Here is a 20,347-nt window from a genome sequence, read left to right as displayed (position 1 = left end):
AAACAGTATGACATGAGGGAATTCTTAAAGCCAAGTGTGGTAGAGAATAATAATAACAGTGTTAAGTTTTTGCTTCTCTCATACTAGGAGGTAAATATTAGGAAGCATTTAACATTTAATTTCGCTTCTAAAGGAACAGCATTTCCATTAAAATATTACCAAAATATCCACTAAAATGCTTGTTGCATTGTGTACACCCAAGTTTCAAAGGAATCTTAGGGAATATTCAGAATCTACACCAGGCCTAGACTACAATTTTGCTGCTGTCTTCTTGTTCAATAGTTGGCTGAACCAAAACCTGAAACATGAAAGATTTAGGCTTTTGGTGGGGGATATCTGCAGCTCAAGCCCATCTTTAAGTGAGGTGCCCTTCCCTCAAATTATACAAGAAAGCGTTTGCCAAGTAAAGAACAGTGGAAGCAAAGAATGCTTCCTTTTCCCTTTGATAATCAATGCCCACAGAGAGACTCTCTCCTACATGGCAGCCTTGATCTCTTCTTGTAAAGCACAATTAAAATTGCTTCATACTTCTACGCAGTATAGCACGCACAGAGAACTGCGGGTAAAGAAGCTACAGTTAAAAGATGACTTGAAGTCTAACTTTAGGATGGTGTGACCTAGAGAATGGCTGTTTACAGCACTTGTCCCAGCAGTCGTGTAGTTTGTGAATATTTCTGCAGTGGTCCAACCATTTCACAAGCAATCTCAGGACTGTTTCACCAGCATTAGTGTTGAGTAAACACTTCTTCCTACTTTGGTTTATTGCCAAACAGTGTTTTGCCATAGCAAATATTACTGCTTATAGCTAACTGACACTGAAAATATCTGCATTTCTAACAAGAATCAATGATCAAGCAGAGAGGACCAAAACCTGCTGATTTGTTTTTCAAGACATAATTTTCCCCAAATTTCTGGCAATTACCAATTCTGGGAAAGAAGAAAGAATGCCCTGGTGGGTCCTGAGAGGCAACTTCGGAAAGCAATAATTCTACCTGGGGCAACAGGACAGTTACCACCCTATAGCATATGATTAAATTGATGGGGTCAACCCATAACATGTGTGCCACAAGTTACATGAACAGCCACTTTGTCTGGCACACGACAAATCTGGCAGGGAGAACAGTGCAGATAAGGCAGGGAGGAGAGGAGAGCAATGGATTAGGAAAGGAGGAGAGAGTAGAGCAAAGGATCAGGAATGGGAAGGGGATTGTGATTGGAGTGGCACTTAGGTAGGGGACAGGGCTTACTTTGTGGCTTACTGGCCAGAAATGTTCCCCCTGCTCTCCCCAAACTAGATGAAACCCTGCATCCTGCCAGTGTCTCATTGACTTATAAAAGGCAAACCCTTCACATTGTTTGGTATAGAACAAGAACGGATGTACATGTCTGCATGCCTGGAAACTGCAAGCATACCCCACAAGGCAAAACCCCTGCATTAACCCTGCATTATTCCTTTCAGTTGCACCCAGATGGGTTGCTCACACTCAGAGGGATTTACATTGATGCTTTGTGAAATTAAATAATCCCCTTTGCTCACTTTAAATGAGGATTCTTCAGTACTGTGCAGTTGTTTGTGACAGCATCAATATGGGCAGAGCAGGTGGAAAAATCCTAAAATCTTTATTCAGTATTTACTCAGTCCTTATTCAAGCAAAACCCCTGCTGAACTCAATAGGAGTTGCCCAAAAACGGCTGGGTGATTTACTGATTTTGGCTCAAAACTCTTCATTTATTTTTTCACAATGTGCTGTAGTTCCCTTTTAATAAAATGAGAGGCTGGCAAGGCACCAGTTGAGGCACTTAAACCAGTAATAAAGTAGGCAGCAGACTGCGGTGTATAAAACTGGATCGTTAACCTTTTCTCAAAACTGCATGATATTGATTTTTTTAAAAAATAATAACAACAATAATAAAAGACTGGCAGGAAAGAAAGGATTTCGAATTGGTTTAGCATTTTGAATAAAGTTCTGCTTCTTTCCTGTTGTGAAGCCTCTTGCTGTGCTGTATGTTATATGGGTCTTGCTGAGGCAGACGGAAGTGTAGCCAAGATGCATCTGTAAAGCAGACTGCCAGGTGTGCAGTGTAATATTTGGTATACGGTTTGACACTCTTTGATGCCAGAATACATTCAGTAAATCTGTAAGGCAGGGCAAACAGGACCTGGTCTAAAGCCCACTGAACCCAAGCTGGAATCTTTCCAAGATGGCTTATAAAAATTACTTGTCTTTGTCCAACCTGCAAAAGTAGTGAGCACAGCAGAGGTCACGCACCTGAGTTTTAGTAAAGAGTTGATACTCTCTCATCAAATCCGACCAGAAATATTAGTTCACGTGGACTTAGGGGGACAATCAGGCTGTCTGAAAGCTCACTACAAGAGTGCCAACAAATTATAATTAATCAAGCTGGGAGGGGGTTTCTAGAAGATACCACCTCCTTTCTCTTCACGTTTTTCGCTTCTAATCTAGCACAAATGTCAGCTCACCACAGTTTCCCCATGTACAAGATCAGCCAGAAACCACTTGAGCCATATCTAGTGCAACTATCCTGATAGCCATCATATGCTGAGCAGATCCTAAGAGAAATTCCATCTTTGTGGACAATTCAATCTCCAAATGCAGTCAGCAAGTAAGGGGAGATGGTGTGAATGCCAAGGATGGGGAGAGGAACTATTTTGAGCAGTACAATGCAGTATGCTGAGGAATTTTGGAAGAAAAATTTAAAAAGGGAAATTAAGGATGAACATCAGTAAAACTGTTCTTCTCTAAACATATATTGTGAAATAGCCTAATAAAAGCAATGACTGCCCTAGCCTTCAAAACTCAACTAATGAATATGGACTAGGTTTCTCTCTCAGAGGAGCTGATCCTGCACTAATGCAGCCAGTCAGAGTTTTTAGGAGGAGCAGGCCTTGGCACCCTGATGTAAATGCAGTTGAAGAACAAAATACCATATCACTATTCAATTTCTGAGGGGCAATGTGTGGCCTACTGTACTAGGTCCTAGGCCAGTGCTCTAGTAGACCTGGGTTTTATTTCCAAATCTGTCCTTGCATTGCTTGATAACTATAACACCTTTGTACCTTTGTTTTCCCTGCCTGCAAAATGGGGATAAAAATGATTCTTAACCCCTTAATAAGTATGTTCTAAGATTGCAGGAATGAAAAGGCCTATATCAGAGCTAGGAATAAGATGCAAACAAGCCAAATTAGTTATGAAAATGCCAAACCTTCTTAAACAATAAACCATCCTTCCATCTGCAGATACGGCAACAGCCATTAAGTAGCTCTGTGGTGTGTGCTGTGTGAGCAGGAGTTGCTTTGCACAACACCTCCCTAATTTAGAGCTTAACCCGTTGTATGACCCATGGGAGTAAATATTCCCCGAGACCCTGGATTGGGTTACAATTCTGTACCACACTGAAGCTGACTGTGGAATGAAGGGTCACTCTGAGGAGAACAAACATTGCAGCCTGCAATGTCCTGAAGATCACTTTCTGCTATGAGAGAGCTCTTTTATTTTTATACTTAGTATTTCAAATGCTAGAACTTTCATTTCAAGTCTATAACTGCACAGAGAATGCTGAAAGAAATAGTGCAGAGACACAACAGCAGTCCAAGAACAGGCACTAGCAGGCCATGTTTTACCGCGAATTGCAAAGGTTAGGCTAGAAGGCCTGTTCTTGGCAAGGATACCTTCAACAAGTCATTTTGGTTCAGCATATGAAGTAACTTCTTTAAGGATGCAAGAGAGCTGCCCATAGCTCAAACACAAGCTGCATTAAGTGGTTAGGAATATACAGAGTTTTAGAATCATCCTGAATTAGTTAGTAGGTATTTAGGATCAGAAATGCATCTCTGTGCAGCAGGTAAGGAGAGCAGCCACTCTCAGATAAGCTACTTGCAATTGGAGATAGAAAGCCAGGATTGTACATGTGTCATTAGGTTACTTAGGTTATTTACTCAGTCCTTATTCAAGCAAAACCCCTGCTGAACTCAATAGGAGTTGCCCAAAAACGGCAATAGGTCTCACAATAATCATTTTAAATAACAGAGGCAGAAAAACTGCAGAGGGCAAGAAAACGGGTGAGAAGACAGGTACACTGAACAGATGGGATGGCTGTGCTGAAGCACCGAGACGGAGACTCAGGAGATCTTGTTTCACTTCCTGGCTCTCTCTCAGAATTTCTGTATTACCACAAGTCATTTCATCTTTCTGTTTCTCTGCTCCTCATCTATTTAGATCATCATTTGTTCCAGAGGACAGGATGTACTTGTACTTACATACTTGTACACTACTCTATACCAAGGATCTCAGCTGGGGATGCCACTGGAATGGTGATGATGATAATAATAATGTTGAGATGCTTCCTTACTGTTTGCTGGAAATGAAAATGTATTCATTCAAAACTTCAAGTCAAGCCCACCCTCTCTGCACATCCTGGCCAAGCCACTGAGAGTTTTGTATGTGTAAAGAGGTCTCAGATATGCCTTTTCTCTGGGCCTGTAGTCTCAGACCTGTTGTGAGGGTTGCCCATGCACCTATGGGCATAATCCAGAACAATCTCCGATTCACAACACAGCAGTTCTCAGCAGGGAAGAAAGATGAATCACTTCCTTTCCTACTCTCCTCCCCCTCCAGCCCCGTTTTCCACTGCAGTTTAGCCCCATGGGTTTCTCAGTGCTACACAAATGCTCGGCTCCATTCTACCTCAAACGGGGATCAGATTTTTATGCCCATTCTCCCCAGCTGTGTGGTGACAGAAGATTGACACAAAGGAATGGCCTATGCAAGTGGTTTCTTCTGAGCTGGTCTGAAGAAAGGCCAATAGCCTTGGTATGAGTCTGCTGCTCATTCTAATATGTTTACTGCTTTGGAAGGCACAAACTCAGCCCCTCCTCAGCCAAAAAGGTCTGTTGACAGCAGAACTGGTGTGGTTTACTGCAAGGATGCGATGCAGACTGTGTACACATTGATGCAGCATCGTTCTCGCCACAGCTACCTACTCCTTAGCACATAAAAAACAGGCAAAGTACGGCATAGGTGGAGTCAGGAGACAAGCACACTGTGTGGGTAAAGCCCTCTCACTGAAGACTTTGAGGACTGGGCTAACACTCTGATTTCTCAATTAGAAGCATCCTCCCGTTCAAAACTGCATGACATTCTTATAGCAACTGCAGCCTTGGCTTTCCCAGTCCCATAATATCAGATAAAAACGTAATCTATGTTTAGCTAAACTTTAATGCGACTTAGCAACTGGAAACACAGAGAAGCTAGCAGCATCTGACCAGCCAGGTCTGCAGACACCATGGGCAAATGCTCTGCGAACCTCAGCTTAGCCACACTGAAATAGAAGATGAGCCAACACAACCCATGAAGAGAGGTCAGGGTGGGTGTGGGAAGAAAGGTGGAAGCTGGAGATAAACTCAGTCCAAACTCTGCCCATGACCTCAGACTCCAACTACAATTCCAGAGGAAATGCTGAATACTTTTTACTAAAATGATCGGTCATGGCAATGTTGATGTATTATTAAGCTTCCCTCACTTGGCTTCATAACTAATGCCCTGCTGAGATGAAGGGTGTATTGAACAGGGCTTACTTCCTGTGTCCTGGAGCTCAGGAAAACAGCATAGCCTTTGTTCACGTGTAGAAGCATAACTTTACAAACACAAAGGCAGAAACTTAGGGTTAGTCCTTCAGCTGGAGCAAATTAGAGTATATAGGTAGTCTGATTCTTGGGGGGAGGGGGGAACAACTTAGATAATGTAGAAATGTATGCCCACAAGTACCAGTTTGGCATATTCTGGTGATGATCTCAGCACCCCTGGTCTACCCACCTACCATGATGGTGTGACTTGGAAACTTGGCACGGACATTTTTCACAAATTCCACAAAGTGCTCCGAATAGCCATTGGCCACATCCAGGCAAATGTATTTGATCAGTGGAATGGCCTCTATGATACTTGTCAATCTCTCCAAGTCAGACTGTCCACTGCCTGAACTCACGGCTACATGCTGCAGAGGCAGAGAGAAGACAAAAGATCAGCAACTTTTACAGACAGTCACAAGCACATACCTAGCTCATGAATCTGTTTCTATTCCTCCCATATAACACCCTAAAGAAACAAATATTGCAACTAGACAAAGCAATCAGTTGCCTGCAATTTGTTTAGACTCTTCAGTACAGCAGTGTTGGTGTAAGCGCCATTTAAATGTAAACTCTCCTTAAATTAATTGTAGAGTACTTTAGTGAATAAGTGGACTTTATTATGGGGAACAAAGTGATGGATAAAAGCTGTATGTTGCCCAGATTATGAAAAACATAGGTTCCTTCACTTGCTTGTGTCTTTCCGGGAAAAAAGTGTTGCAAAAAACTGGGGGAGACTCAGAGTAAGGTTCAGGTCTGTCAGTTCATTAATCTTTCCTTAGTCTACCACAGTGAACAAGCATGCTCATGCCTCCCTCATCTGTCCTTATTATGTGTTCATTCCAACAGAAAATAGCTTCCACAGTTGTTGGCCACAGAGCCTCTGTGGGCATCCAAGGTCACAGAGCAAATCACCATCTAATGATTAAGGCCCCCATTTCAATGGTTACAGATCATAAAATGTGTTTTTTGTGTCTACCTACCTAACCACTGGCTAAGCACCAAGGTATTCAGATAAAAGATATTTCTCTGAGTTTAATATGGCTTACAAAAATACTGCTGAGATTAACTGGTAAACTGGCCTTCAGACAGTCCTCTCATCAATAATAATTACGATATAATTTAAAAATGAGGCACGGGGAATGAAATACCCCGTGCAGTCTCCCAAGAATAAAGAACAATGGTATGGTATTGATTTCCATGAAGAAATGACTTTTGTAACCCTGTCCGGGTAACCCTCTAGGGTAGCACAGAGTCAGTTCTCACAGCAAAATGACAAGAGGAAAAGCAAAAATAGTGGAACACTGAATAACTACACAAACTGGGACTAAACCCCATGTGGTGATAAAGGGGCAGTTTTTGGATCAGTAACTTCCAAAAAAAAAAATCAAAAAAAAAAAAAATCACCTGTTCACCAATACTGTATATAAACCTTAAATAAAATACTATTCAGTACTGGTACATTGTAATCAAATTTACATAAAAGCTGTTAGATTGTTTACAAGCAATAATCAACAAATAAAATGAACTGTATACTTTTTATTTACACAACTGAAAATATAGTCTAACAAAAAAGCTTTTTAAATTATGTTGCTAACCAGGTTACTGGACCATGAACTGCAATTTGTTGATTATAATTCAAAACAAATGGAAGTAGAGATGTGAATGGTGAAGATTTAAAGTAGTCAGTGATCTTTTTTTTTTTTTGAAGCATACACCATGTAACAATGAGCAGCAACATGCGGCTGACTGCACAACGGATGTTTTGGTGTTCGATTGTAACGCTACAGGCCCCCAAACAAAGTTTGGAAATTTGATGGGTAGAAAATTAGCTTTATAGTTTGATGTAATGCAGAATAATGAAGACAGTGTAGGAATAACAGTGCCTAAAGCCTCCTCTGACTGAGGATTATAGTGTGGCCCACAGTAGCAACCCTAGAGGCCTATAAGCTTTGGAGACGTGCAAAATCTCAGCCTGGATTCAGATCCAAATTTAGTAAGTGACTTCTCCCTTCATAACAGGACCTCTCCCTTCATGACACCTAGAAACAAAAGTCCTACCTAGGACCTTGGACTTCTCCAACATCAGTTCTTCTTTAGGCTCCCCTCACTTCCTTCCTCTCCCCCACACCCATGTCAACACATCAGGAGGGCTATTCTGGTACATTGCATGTTCGTAAGAGACTTTTCCTTTTGTTCTTCATCTCCCTTTCCATTATAGGCAGATATAAATGTTACCCTCTAAATCTTAATATATGTACTATTGGAATGTTCTTCATAACACTGCTCTCTTTAATCAGGGCAAGCCACTTAGCAGAATGCATTTAAGATTAGCAAAAAAAAATCTTTATTCCTGGAAAAGGCACTTCAAAACACTTTCCCAAGAAACCACAGCATAAGTTCCATTTAGAAAGAAGTCATTAATTGTAATAATTAACATTATAAAAGTATACCTCAAGGCATTCTGGGTGATTGGCTGCAAACAATTTCCAGTCTTCTAGAGAATAATGCTTGTGGATAGCAGTAAACATTGAATGCTGGAAAACATTAAGCAAACCTTTAGCAATGTCCAAGTTCATTGGCCTTCCCTCCTCAATATTTCTGTCAACCCACAAGTTATGTCTATGACACTGACTCTTTAGCCCAGGGAAGGCAATTACTTTTGACGGAGGGCCGCTTACCGAGTTTTGGCAAGCTGGCGAGGGCCACATGGGTACCTCCACCCCTTGGACAGGTGCACTGCCCCCTGGGCATGGAAGTCCCACCCCCTAACCCCTGACCTTTGCCACCAGAAGCCCCTCCCCTTGCCCCCCAGAAATACTCCTTTCAGCAAGGGGTTTTGCCATCTCAGAACCAGAAAAATACCAAATTATATTCTAAAAAGTGATCATCTACAACATTCATTGATTTGATATTAAAAATATTTTTGTCCTAGTTTACATGTGTTTGTGTAGTATATGCAGAGGTGACTGCACAATAGCTTAAAATGAAGTCTTATTCTTGTATATTGTAGGGGGTGGGTATAGATTTGTGGGGGCTGTGGGTGTGGGTGGGTGTGTGGATAGGTATAGGGCAGGGGTGGGCAAAATGTAGCCCATGGGCCAGATGTGGCCAACCAGGTCATTCTATCCAGCACACGGGTCCCCTTGAAAATTTAGAAAATAGATATTTATCTACCCCTGGCTGCCCTCGATGGGTTGCCAAAACTCAGTAAGCGGTCCTCTGCCTGAAATAATTGCCCACCCCTAGTATAGGGGGTGTGAGGTGAGGGAGCATGTGGATGTGTATGTGGATATGGGCTTTGTGGGAGACTGTGTGTGTGGGAGCATGGCTGGAAGCATGGCTGGGATGTGTGGGTGTGGGGGTCTGCGTGTACGGCAGTGCGAGGGGGGTGTGGGTGCATGTGTATGGCGGGGTGTGCATGTGAGACTCACCCTATGAACACATACACACACCATCCCTTCCTCCCTCCCTCCACACCCCACCCCGACCCCTTCCTTCACGCACACACCCATCCACCCACACCTTCCACACACATCCCCACCCACACCTTCCCTCCCTCCCTCCCTCTCACACACTCTCGCTCCCCCCTCCCTACACACACACACACACACACACACACACACACACACACACATATATATATACAAACTCTTCCTCCTTCCCTCCACACCCACACCAAGCCCATTGAAGACAAAGCCATATTTTTTTACCATTGCATTCTAGATTTTACAACTATGGTAGAAACAAGCAACTGTGTTTTTGCATCATAGCCCTTTACCAAACAAGTGGCTTCCCAGGTTTTGCAGGAAAAGAGGGGAGTCAATACTTACTTTAGTCATAACCTCTGCCATCTCAAACGTGCCCACAGTGTCCATGTTCGCCACGATAATGGGGATCCCGGTATAGCTTTGCTTAGAGTTGCGGAACGTGAAGGAACGCACGAGATCTACCTGCGAGGGTGGGCACAAAGTCTTGTGAGCGCTTTACACAAATGGGGTCTCCCCCCAAGCTGTCACAGTAGGCGTTCTCCCTCTGATTTCAATGGGGCAGAAAAAGTGGAACCTGCTTCTTTTGTGGCAATGCTAGAAAGAGCTTTCTCAATGACCTTAGGGGGAAGCTCAGAAGGGAAAAGGAGATGAGGTATGAAGTAAGGAAGAAGTCAACAAGTGAGGTAGAATGAATTGGATAGGTGGGTAGCTGAAAGGATAGGGAAGGAAGGGTTGAGCTGATTTTGAATTATTTCATAATTGGGTAAGCACTCACCAGTTTGTTGCCTCTTAAGCTCAACAGTGAATTTCCACTGAAGTCTGATAAAATTTCCACCGAATTCTGTAGGATAAGGATTTCACTCTGTATTCTAAATTTAAAACATCAGCAAAACAACTTGAAGGTAGTTCCTGTGAACTCAGGGATTGTCTTTTGGTTATCTATTGGCACACAATTATAGGGATCTGGCCCTGCGCATGTCCAACAACAGAAGTAATAAATAAAAATAATGTTATCCTGGGCCAATAAACTACAAAGCTTTTGGATTCTCAGTTTATTTTTTGTAAGTGCACTGACCTTCAGCTCTACAATGTATTCAGCCTAACATACTATCATTACTTCTGAAACACGAAGCAACCTCAAGGAATTGTGATGACAACATACTTCTTTTTGAAAAGTTGTGGTATCAAAATTTAGATCAGTTCCACTAGACTTGCTAAGCTAGAGCCTATTTTTTTACTTCAGAAAAAGAATAGAGCAATTTTTCTGTTGCAAAGACCTCAGGAAGATCACAGCAGGGCAGAATGCATTTAACACTATGCATTTCTATTTGACATTTCTGGGTTTATCTTGTGAATCATATTTGCAAACGTAATAGTGCTAACAGTGCGTGGTGCCCTGCGAGCCCCCTGAAAGGAACTCAAGGCACACCAGGATGTTGCAGCAACCCGGGACAAGACTTTATGTGCTAAGCATTCCCGAATAGCAAAATCCAACCCAGTATTTTAGATGTGTTATTAAGTATCCCATCACATATTGAAGTTCTTTTATAAACGCCTACATTTTCCATTCTTCAGCCTTCACCTCAGGGACAGCTGAAAGACCTGAACCATCCAGGAATGTCTATATCTGGAAACACCATAAAAATAGCTGACTGACTGTTTACAAAGTGGTTCAAGCTTATGCTAGGGGTAATCAAACTTTCCTGCATTGCGAAGCAGGTTATTGTTACTATTGTTGTTGTCGGCATTAGTAGTACATTAAACGTTTATCATCAATCTCCATGATAAATCATGAGATCCGCTTGCTCTGCATCTGCACTCTCATGTCACCGGTTTACCTAAGGCACTGTACACTGAAAACATCATCATACAGACACATGGGAAGAAACCAGTCATGGGAATTAACTAGTTAATTAACTAGTTAAAAAGTTAAAGAAATGGCTAACTTTTAACTTTAACTAGTTACATTTTTCAGCTGTCAACTTTTAACTTTAACTAATTAAAAAAAAAAAGATTATACTTAAAAAAAAATTAAAGTTAAGTTAAAAAAAAATTGAAATCCAGCTTTCCCAGAGTTTTTCCTGACACAGCCACTCTGTAAGACTTACATGGAACGATATTTCTTGACTGAAACTCTAGGACTTCTTGTTTGAGAGACAGAGAGCAGTGTACCTTTCTATGAGATATGATCTCTTGAGAACTACAAGTCCCAGAGTTCCTTAGTTCAGGCTGGCATTTTCTGTGCATTTGCAGAAGTCAACAGGGCAGCCAGCTGGCTGCAGGTGGAGGAACAAGCACAAGAAAGCAGAGCCACGGATCCCAGTAGGAGTGGGAGCAAGTAGTGAGGGTGAAGCAGATAATGACTTTTTTACTTTTAATGAAGATCAGAACCAGCAGCCCAGGGCCCCAAAAGTTGAGCATTACTTCTCATCTGTGAGAAACTTATCTGAGATGTCACCTACTATGAAAAAAAACTATTCATCCATTATAACACAACCATCCCCTCATCTGCCCATGTACAGCAACTGTTCAGTAGTGGGGGCTTAGTTTTGCAACACAGAAGAGGAAAAGAGTCAGATGTAAATTTTGAAATGCAGCTTTTGCTGAAGTTGAATGAGCATGTTTAAACAGTTTCTGCTATGCAACTTTCTTTTTCTCATTTAAACTGATTTTCTCATTTCAGTCTAATTTTGATTTTTAGACACTTCCATTATTTCTAATTCAGGTGCATTTCATACCCTCTTTTTACCTTTTGAGCAATAAAAATTGTAACAACAGAGGTTTTCTGTGGAAACAGCTTCCACCTGTCACCCGACTATGAATATCTCCTTTCTGTTATTCTGGTATACCTGTATGACGCATTGACTTTTACAAAGTTCTTCACATGGAGAGGGTGAGAAGGATCTAACATTACATAGATATTGGTAAGTTGTTATTCTGAAAACTGTATGACAAGTATAACATTGTTTTCAGGTAAAGCAGAGTGAGTTTCAAGTAAATTAGTGTGCTTCTGTGGGCTTATGGAAAAGAAACCCACTCACTGCATTTGAAAATGAAAAATGATGCCAAGAGGCATTTCGCAGTGTTTCACGCATTTCTCACAAATCAACTTAACTTTTAACTAGTTACTCTCTTTATAACTTACCTTTTAACTAGTTGAAATTGGAAATATTTAATTTTTAACTTAAGTTAATTTTAAAGGCTGCTAACTTTTAACTTTAACTAGTTACATTTTTCATATACTTTTCCCATGACTGGAAGGAACCTCTAGAGAAATTCCACCAGGACTCTAATCACTTCCACCAAACTGGCTCTCAAATACTCCACCCAACAAATTCATTTTTTGGACACCACTGTGAAACTGTGTGTGCTTGTGCCTCCTAGATTTATGCATGGGGCAGAGACAGATTGGGCTGCCCGCTGCGGCCTCAGGGCTCCCCGCCCTGCTGCCCTCTCCCCAATCCCAAAACTGTAGCCACTCAAATTAATAGAGCCAGACTTAGGCCCCAACTCAGACCTGCTACAACACTAACACTGTGACAAGGACAAGAGAATCCTCTTGTCACCTACAGCTTGAACACCTTGGAGACATCATTAATGACCTCCAAACTGTAAAATTACAACCATCTCAAGGCAGCCTTGGGGGACAAGCTGGTTCTAGCCTACAGGTAGCCCTCCTAACCTCAAACAACACCTCTCTAGTAACAAACTACTTAGTTCCTTTTCTCAACAAGTTGCTGAGCCTTGCTACAGACCCAGATACTAGGTGCGCCCCCTCATTGACACAGATCACATCATCACTGAATGAAGCAAAATGGTTTATAACATCCAGTCACCTGCTTCTCTACCCACGTCATATATGCCATCACCTGCTTACAACAGCCATTTGCTGTCTACATTGGAAAGCAGGGCAGTCCCTGTGTGAAAGAATGAACAGACACTGATTTGACATCAATTTCAGAAAGACCCAAAAGCCCAAGGCAAAACACTTGACCTTCCCTGGACATACATACCATCACTGACCTCAGAGTAGCTATTCTTACAACAAAACTTTGAAAACCAGTTTGAATATGAAAGTGCAGAACAGAAATCATCCACAGACTGGATTATCATCTCAACAGAGACTCTTGATTCTTATTGCCTGAATTATCTTTCATAACCTCTGTGTCCATCAGTGAGTTCACTGCTTTATCCCTTTTGCAGCGCACCTTCACCTCCCTCAACAATGCTCCCTCTCCAATCCCCCTGCAACCTTCCCCATTCTCCTTTCCCTAACCTTTGCATTTAAATGCCTTTGTTCCTTTCTATTTAGCTTCTGTGCTCTCTGCAAATTCATTCATAGCACCTGACAAAATAGGTGGTAGTTTTGGAAAGCTCATGCCTCCCTGAATGAGTCAGTCCAAGGGTGTCAAAGATACGGTCTGTCAGCTGGATCTGGCCTGCAGAGCTCTATCATCCAGCCTGCAGTGCTGTCAGCGGATCTTGGACAGGACATGTACACCACATGCAGCACGTGCCAGACTGGGCTCGCATGCTGCATACAGCGTGCAGGGTGAGATCTGGCATGTGTACTGCAAACAGCATACGGGGCCAGGAACAGGACACAGGCTGCAGACAGCAGGGTCTGGTGTACAGGGCTAGTCTGCAGGACTGATCTGGCCCAGAGACTGGCCCCGCACTATTCTTCCAGTTTGCAAACAATTCCTGTTCCATTCCTCCAGTCTGCAGGGCCTGATGAGTTTGACACCCCTGAGTTAGTCTATGAAGTGCCACCCTGCCCAGCTTTCTGCATCGATTTATTGTTACCATTCTAAAGTCATTGGCAACTTGGACTTAGTTAGACCCATACTTAACTAAATCCACAAGATCCATTTTAATGGTGTTCCCCTGAGAACCTGGATGGTGGAGGTGAAAAAAATTAAATGTATTAGTTTATATTATACTCTTATTAGACTACTATTACTACTACTACTACAGCAGACTGAATCTGTGAAAGATTTGCTTATTATTATTTGTACTACACTAACATGTAGGTGCCAGTCATGGATCATAAATCAGGGCTTTATTCTGCACAAACACATAACAAATGGCACATCTACATGTCGCCATGCAGTGATGTTGCTGCGGCGCCATGGTTTAGTACTTCCTTTTAGAAGTACCAAAGTACAGAACAGTAACTGCCTGTACTACGCCATGCGCGCAGCGCATGGTTAGATTTTGCTGCTACGTCACCATAGCCGCACACTAAAACGGGGAAGCATGCCGCTATGGTGACGTAGCTGTCAAGCACGTGTAGACTCACGTGATTGCTATATCGCTATAGGATGACGTGTAGACGCACCCAAAGAGAAGGTCTTATTCTTGAAGACTTACCAATATAACTGCGAGCATACATCTGAATAGAGGGGTTGCATGCCTTCCCATTTATAATCATGTATATTGATTTCTTCTCCTTTTAAGCAGCCTATGACATTCTCATGACAATTTCAGCCACTGCCCACAGGGAAAAGTAGCATCCGGAAAGCATTTAACAAATTTTAGCTACTTTTAATGCAGTTTAGTAATTGGAACCAAAAAAGAGACAGCATCACCTGACCAGCCAGCTCTGCATGGACCTCAGTTTAAGAATCACTAATTTAAACAATTATAAGTTTAAAAAACTGCCATTTAAATGAAGTTGAAGAAGAAAGGAATGCATATACGAAGAAAACAAAGAGGCAAGCTAAGATGTGACCCCCGTGTCAGAACCACAAGACCAGGTTACCAGGGAGCCTCACATCCACATATTATTGCGTCTCTGAAATGACCTACTATAGCCAGGTAGGTGGTGCCCATCATGCTCCTATTACTGTGGATATTCAGGGTCATGAGTATGCATACTACTGCCAGGGCAACCATTTTGTGTGGTATAATTGCAGTGTCTCTGTCAATGAAACTCTTGGTCTGTGTATCCAGAGAAAGAAATTCAGACTGCAGGGCTTATTAACAGAGACTCTTGTACCATGGGGAAGCTGGTTTAGAAAAATAAATAAATCTATTCTATACTAAGCCTGCTGTTTACCCTCCTTTTGGAGAAATCAGTTTTGTTATTCTGGTAAGTGAAGGAGTTGCACTCAGCCTAATGCTGCCCACAAGCCTTTGTTAAATTAACTATTTTAAATGAATGGCGCGTCTTTCTGAAAAGCACTCAGCTAGAAAAGTCCCCAGGACCAATCTAGCACTGTAAGGTTCGCAGGTCTGCTTGCTAACACGATTTCAACCTGAACCTGGTGGTGACTTCCTGCAAAAGCCTAGCAGGTTCCTGGCTTTGCTGGGGAGAATACCAACAACCATATGTCCACCTGCCCAATACTTTTCATACCAAGAATATTAGCAATATTCAAATTCAGACAAATCTCCTTCATTGTATTTTATAATGTCTGAAGTACTCAGAAAAAAGTAGTCGGAGTATATACAATAATGCACTTAGTAGTACCTAATCCTAAACCTTAGTCCAGGTGGAAAAGAGGAAGCATTGTTTAAAGCAGGAACTTACAACCAGGTGCCATAGCGCACTGCGGTGCAATGAGATTTTTTAGGGGTGCCTTAAAATGCCACGCAATGTTACAGTGCGATTCACAGTTTAAACCCAGAGATTTCCAATTCAAATCCCTAGCTTCAAAAGAATTCCGACTGCCTGCGGTCTTTCAGACTTCTTTGCAACGAGAGAATTGCTCTAGTATTTTTCCATTGTCAATAATACAATGAAAGCTAAGAAATGGCATTTTTCAAGGGGTGCCCAGAGTCCAGCAACAGGTGCTTTGAATTTAAGGTTGAGAACCACCAGGTAGAGCAAACTGTGCACATAAACAGACAGCAGGTTTGGGGCTCTCTCCCTCTTGCACATCAGATAATGTGGAAAGGGAAAAGAGTGAAATACCTTTATCCTGTACACACTGGGCTAAGAGAATCCACTGGTCCTGTACACCACTGACTCAGCCCCCCCACAGAAGTGACCAGGAGGAAAGAAGGCATCTCCCTCAATTGTGTTGTCTGTACCGGAGCAGCAATGGTTGAAGTGGCAGAAGTACCGTAGCTAAGCTGGGTCTAAATGACTACTAACTGTCACAACCCAATGATTTTGGTGCCTCGGCACGATGGAATTTTCCCGCCACATGAGAGCCTCTTGCACAGCAAAGGTTTTTCTGCTGCAACAGAAAACCTCGGTGCAAGAGAGTTCCCGCCATTTGAATGCAAATTTGTGTCCCGCTATTGGCCAGTTCTAAATTATTCCTACGTGGTGGCTAGTAATTGGCTTGCTAGCCGTTTAAAATTTCATGCGACTTCCGCCCAGGTTGGAGAACTTTGAGCATGCTGCAGAGTGCTTCTAAGGAGATATGACTTGTGTCCAAGCTAATCGATAGACTGATCACCTATCGATTCTTCTCCCCGTCGCCGAGCACAATCCTTCGACGTACCCTTTCCCTGCTGGCTTAATTTGTGGATGGATTCGCTGGCCTGAGCCTTGCCAGCTGGAGCAACTCTTGAAGTTGTTTAAGCGACCGAACCACCTGCGTTGCGGCTACAAGCGGCGTAAGTAAAGTTTTTGCAACCAATAAGCTTTGTCTGCCTCTCCATTCACCAGCCCGCCCAGCAACCGAGTAATTTCCAAATCACCTTGAGTCGGCTCTGGCCGTCCGAGACACTAACCTCAAGTAGTCCCACATTATGTCCAAATGCTGAATGGTGAGACCCTGCCTCATGTGCCCCTAGTAAATGGATTCACTGCAGGTAGGACACCCATAGCATCTAAGCTATCTATACTTCTGGTCACTCCCAATAAGTGTGTAAACCTATGCTTCCTTCCATAGACAACTGACTGTATTCTAGCAATTCCCAGCTCAAAGCATCACCCCTGCCCTTTCCCTCCCATGCAACCTTTTTTCAAAATCTAAATTCAAATTTCTTCAGATTTGGTTCCCTCTGCAAAAAGAGAGTAAGCCAAGGAAGTAAAGCCAAGGCAAGAGCCAGTGACACCATCTGATGAAGTGAGCTCAGGCTTACAAGCAGATAGGCCACCGCAAAGGTGACTTGCTCATTGCGTTTAGGTAAAATGCCATCTCTGTACAGAGTAAGACATTTGAAATCCCTAGCCAGGCACTACTGATATAAGCTTCCAAGCACCAGCTCCCAGCAGCTATAAGCTACTTGTAGTAGCAGCCTCTGTTGCCTTCCCATAACTATTTATATGCTTGTTTTAAAGCTGGGCTAAGACTGTCCATTTCAAATTTGGCTCATGAAGGCAGGCACTGTTTATTCCTGTTGCTACAGCCTCAGTGATGGTGTCCAGTTTCTTAACCTTCCTCAACTTTAATTTAGCCCTTATGACTTGCACTTCTCTCATGCAAAATGCTTTCACCAGTCCATCATACACCCCTAAGACAACCTTCCTTAACCTTCCTTTACCAGCAAAAGTTCCTATCTTTTTCCCTTCTGAACAGCCCTTTCCTTCCATGGCACGTGAACAGGTAAGATACAGACAGCTACATGAATTGCCCTCAAAAAGGGGCCCACCAGCACTTCACTTCGCAGACCAGGGCTCCAACCATTTGTAAGGCTGGTGCATTTGATTTTTTTTTCTTAAAACCTACATACTTCTTAAATGAACTATTGAAAATGGCTAAAAGTGTTCCTTACTTGTGGGTTAATCCCTGCAATGGAAGTGAAAGTGAAAAGGAGTGTCCTATACCCACAGTGATGCTCAGGTATCTGGACTCTTGCTTTATACTTTCATTCCTATTAGCAAAATGTTTTCTACTGCCAGAGACTGACTTCTGCAACCATTAGTCCTAGCCACAGGCTCATAATTTTGTTCATGTTCTCTGTCAGTCTTGCTACTTAACCCCATTCTTCCCACCATCTCCTCCCTAGACCTCCTTCGCCCCTGGAGCAAAGCTTCCTCCCCCTCCCTTACCTACCACAATGTACTTCATGAACCCCATGGCATTTAAAGAGTGAAGGAAAGTGGGTAGGAGGGGGTCAGAAGCAGAGGCAGTTGGCTGTGAGGACAGGTGGATGCACAGCTCTGTGGGTCTTCTCCTCACTACTGCTCCAAGTTACTTGGTGCATCTACATGAGAGGCTTACTAATAGTAGCCTAATAACACTGCACAGTAGTGTGCCGGGCCACTACTCCAAGCCAATAAGCTACTGTGCAGTGTTATTAGACTACTGCGCAGTAAGCATCACTAAAAACCTGTGCGCCACCATTACTGTGCAGTGGTGTGCATTACTGCACATTTATTTAGTACGTGGTTATCCAAGTATTAAACTTAATGCGCATTAATGAACGTGTAGATGTGCCCACTGAGAACTAGCCAAACAGTGAGGATAGAAAGACCTGGCTAGACAAAGCCCAGGCTGGGAAGATATTGCTGGAGACGGTGCTGCTCTGAGCAGGACTAGTAGACCTCCACCCGGCCCTTCCAACCCTCATTTCCTATGAGCCTATGAACTGTCCCTGCCTGACTCAGAACAGCCCTTGGCCAGTCAAAACCACTGGAGCTGCATAACCTGCAGGGATTCGGGAACTAACTCTGCTCATGCAGATCAGGAGGGCCAGAACTAATCAGGTCACAGGGATTTACATAATGGAGGGATAAACCACCAGTCCTGGGCTGCCCCCGCCCCCAGGATGGTTCTGTTGCCGCTTGCTCAGGCACAGGGACCTCGAGAGCCGCCCTGGCGTTTCTCAGCTTAAAAAGCAAGGCAGGAAGCACTGCCCACAGAGCTGACTGCTACAGGCCGTGCACCTGTCTCGTGCCAGGCTCAGCTGCAGGCCTGTGCGCTGGCATGCACAGCATGTCCTTGAAAAGCTCCCTGGGAAAGAGAGGAGACATGCCCCTGCTTTGCCGAGGTCCTTCCCAGGGCTAGGGGGGGCAGGGAGAGCCAGTGCCCCAAGGTCACCTTGTCCCCCACCCCCACCCGGGTCCTTTGCAGCACAGCCAGCTCCTACCACCTCCCCCTGGACTGCAAATGGGGGTGGGGGTGGGGGTGTTCAATGGAAATCAAAACAAGAGGGGGAAGGGAAGGGAAGGGAAGGGAAGGGGGGAAGCATGCTTGATCCGAGTGCCCCCACCTCTGATCGGCTTTTGAGGCTGCTTCTCTTGGGTCTGAGCAGGACATCTTTAAAGTCCAGCTTGAGATCTGCGTCTACACGGGGCATCTCGCCGGAGCGGCCTCTCTGGCGTGTCGCTGCCGCTGATCGCCTGGCGCAGGGCAGGGGCAGCCAAAGCGCGGCCGCCCGGCGGGAAGCGGCTTTATAGGGCGCGCGGGGCCGGCAGCGGCGTCCCGGCCCCGTGGCTTTATTAGGAGGCGGCTGTTTTTAGCTCGGAGCGGAGCAGAGCAAAGCGCCGCCCGCTCGCGCTATCGGCGCCGCTCACCTCAGCTCAGCTGGCGCGCGCGCGTGCCGGCTGCGGCAGGGCGCGGGAACGGGCCCGGCCCGGCCCTCCTCCTCCTCCTCCTCCTCCATCGGTGTCAGCAGCATGGGGGCGACCACCCGCGGGCACTGCCGGCGGCACGTCTGTGGGGTGCACCGCCACTCTCGGGGTGCGCGCGCGTGCGGGGACCCCTACGCTCGCCAATGGCAATGGTGGTCACCACGGCGCCTTCCTTGTGGCTCCCAGGGAAGACGGCTCTGCTGGCAGGGGATAATACCCGCAGCGCTAATGCACAGTTAACCTTGGCTTTATGCCCACTTTATGGGAAGGGGAGACTCCTCCCTAGCTTCCTCCCTTATGGTCCAGGGCAACCGAAACTTCGGGGCATCCGAGCCCCAAGCCTCCGGGCTTGGGCCTGCACGTAGGATGCCCGCCAAAGGGTTTGGAGCCATTGGAAGTCCCAGGTGGGGATGGAGGATGTCTGCCGGTAGTCGGGCCACTAATGGCTCTGGACTGACTTGCAGGTTTGGAATTGATTTGGCCAACTTGGGTGGGAATACGGAAAATTAAAAAAAAAAAATCTTTAAAGGAGAAAAATGTGGAGGCTGGCAGAGCGGCTGCTTGGGGCCTCCCATGCCCCACACACTGGGGGTGCAGTGGGTTGGAAGTAGGGTTGCCAACTATTTGAAGCTATTACCGGAGGTTTCATCATATGACATAATGACATTTATACCTTTGTGTCAAGATGGCACATGCACATTACTGTGACATTTTCGAAACCTACTGGACTACTGT

At 44.2% G+C, this 20,347-nt stretch overlaps 1 protein-coding gene across 3 annotated transcripts in view; it reads right to left on the bottom strand.

The window, feature by feature from the left end:
* GMPR (guanosine monophosphate reductase) overlaps positions 1-19,595 on the bottom strand; it is a 49,135-nt gene extending 29,540 nt beyond the window's left edge. Inside the window, exons 1-5 of one of the 3 annotated variants that reach the window (XM_014596954.3) lie at positions 19,252-19,595; positions 9,911-9,976; positions 9,478-9,597; positions 8,098-8,181; positions 5,839-6,012 (exon numbers count right to left, since the gene is read on the bottom strand). In XM_014596954.3, the coding sequence (XP_014452440.1) occupies positions 5,839-6,012; positions 8,098-8,181; positions 9,478-9,597; positions 9,911-9,976; positions 19,252-19,338 (531 nt within the window). In that variant the 5' untranslated portion in view covers positions 19,339-19,595. Of the gene's footprint in view, positions 1-5,838; positions 6,013-8,097; positions 8,182-9,477; positions 9,598-9,910; positions 10,005-19,251 lie in introns of all 3 variants that reach the window. The other 2 variants (XM_014596955.3, XM_006273055.4) reach the window with 2 other exon arrangements.
* Between the last annotated feature and the right edge of the window lie 752 nt (positions 19,596-20,347).

This window comes from Alligator mississippiensis, chromosome 3 (genome assembly GCF_030867095.1).
Source record: "Alligator mississippiensis isolate rAllMis1 chromosome 3, rAllMis1, whole genome shotgun sequence".
NCBI lineage: Eukaryota > Metazoa > Chordata > Crocodylia > Alligatoridae > Alligator > Alligator mississippiensis.
This window is presented reverse-complemented; position numbering and strand designations above follow the sequence as displayed.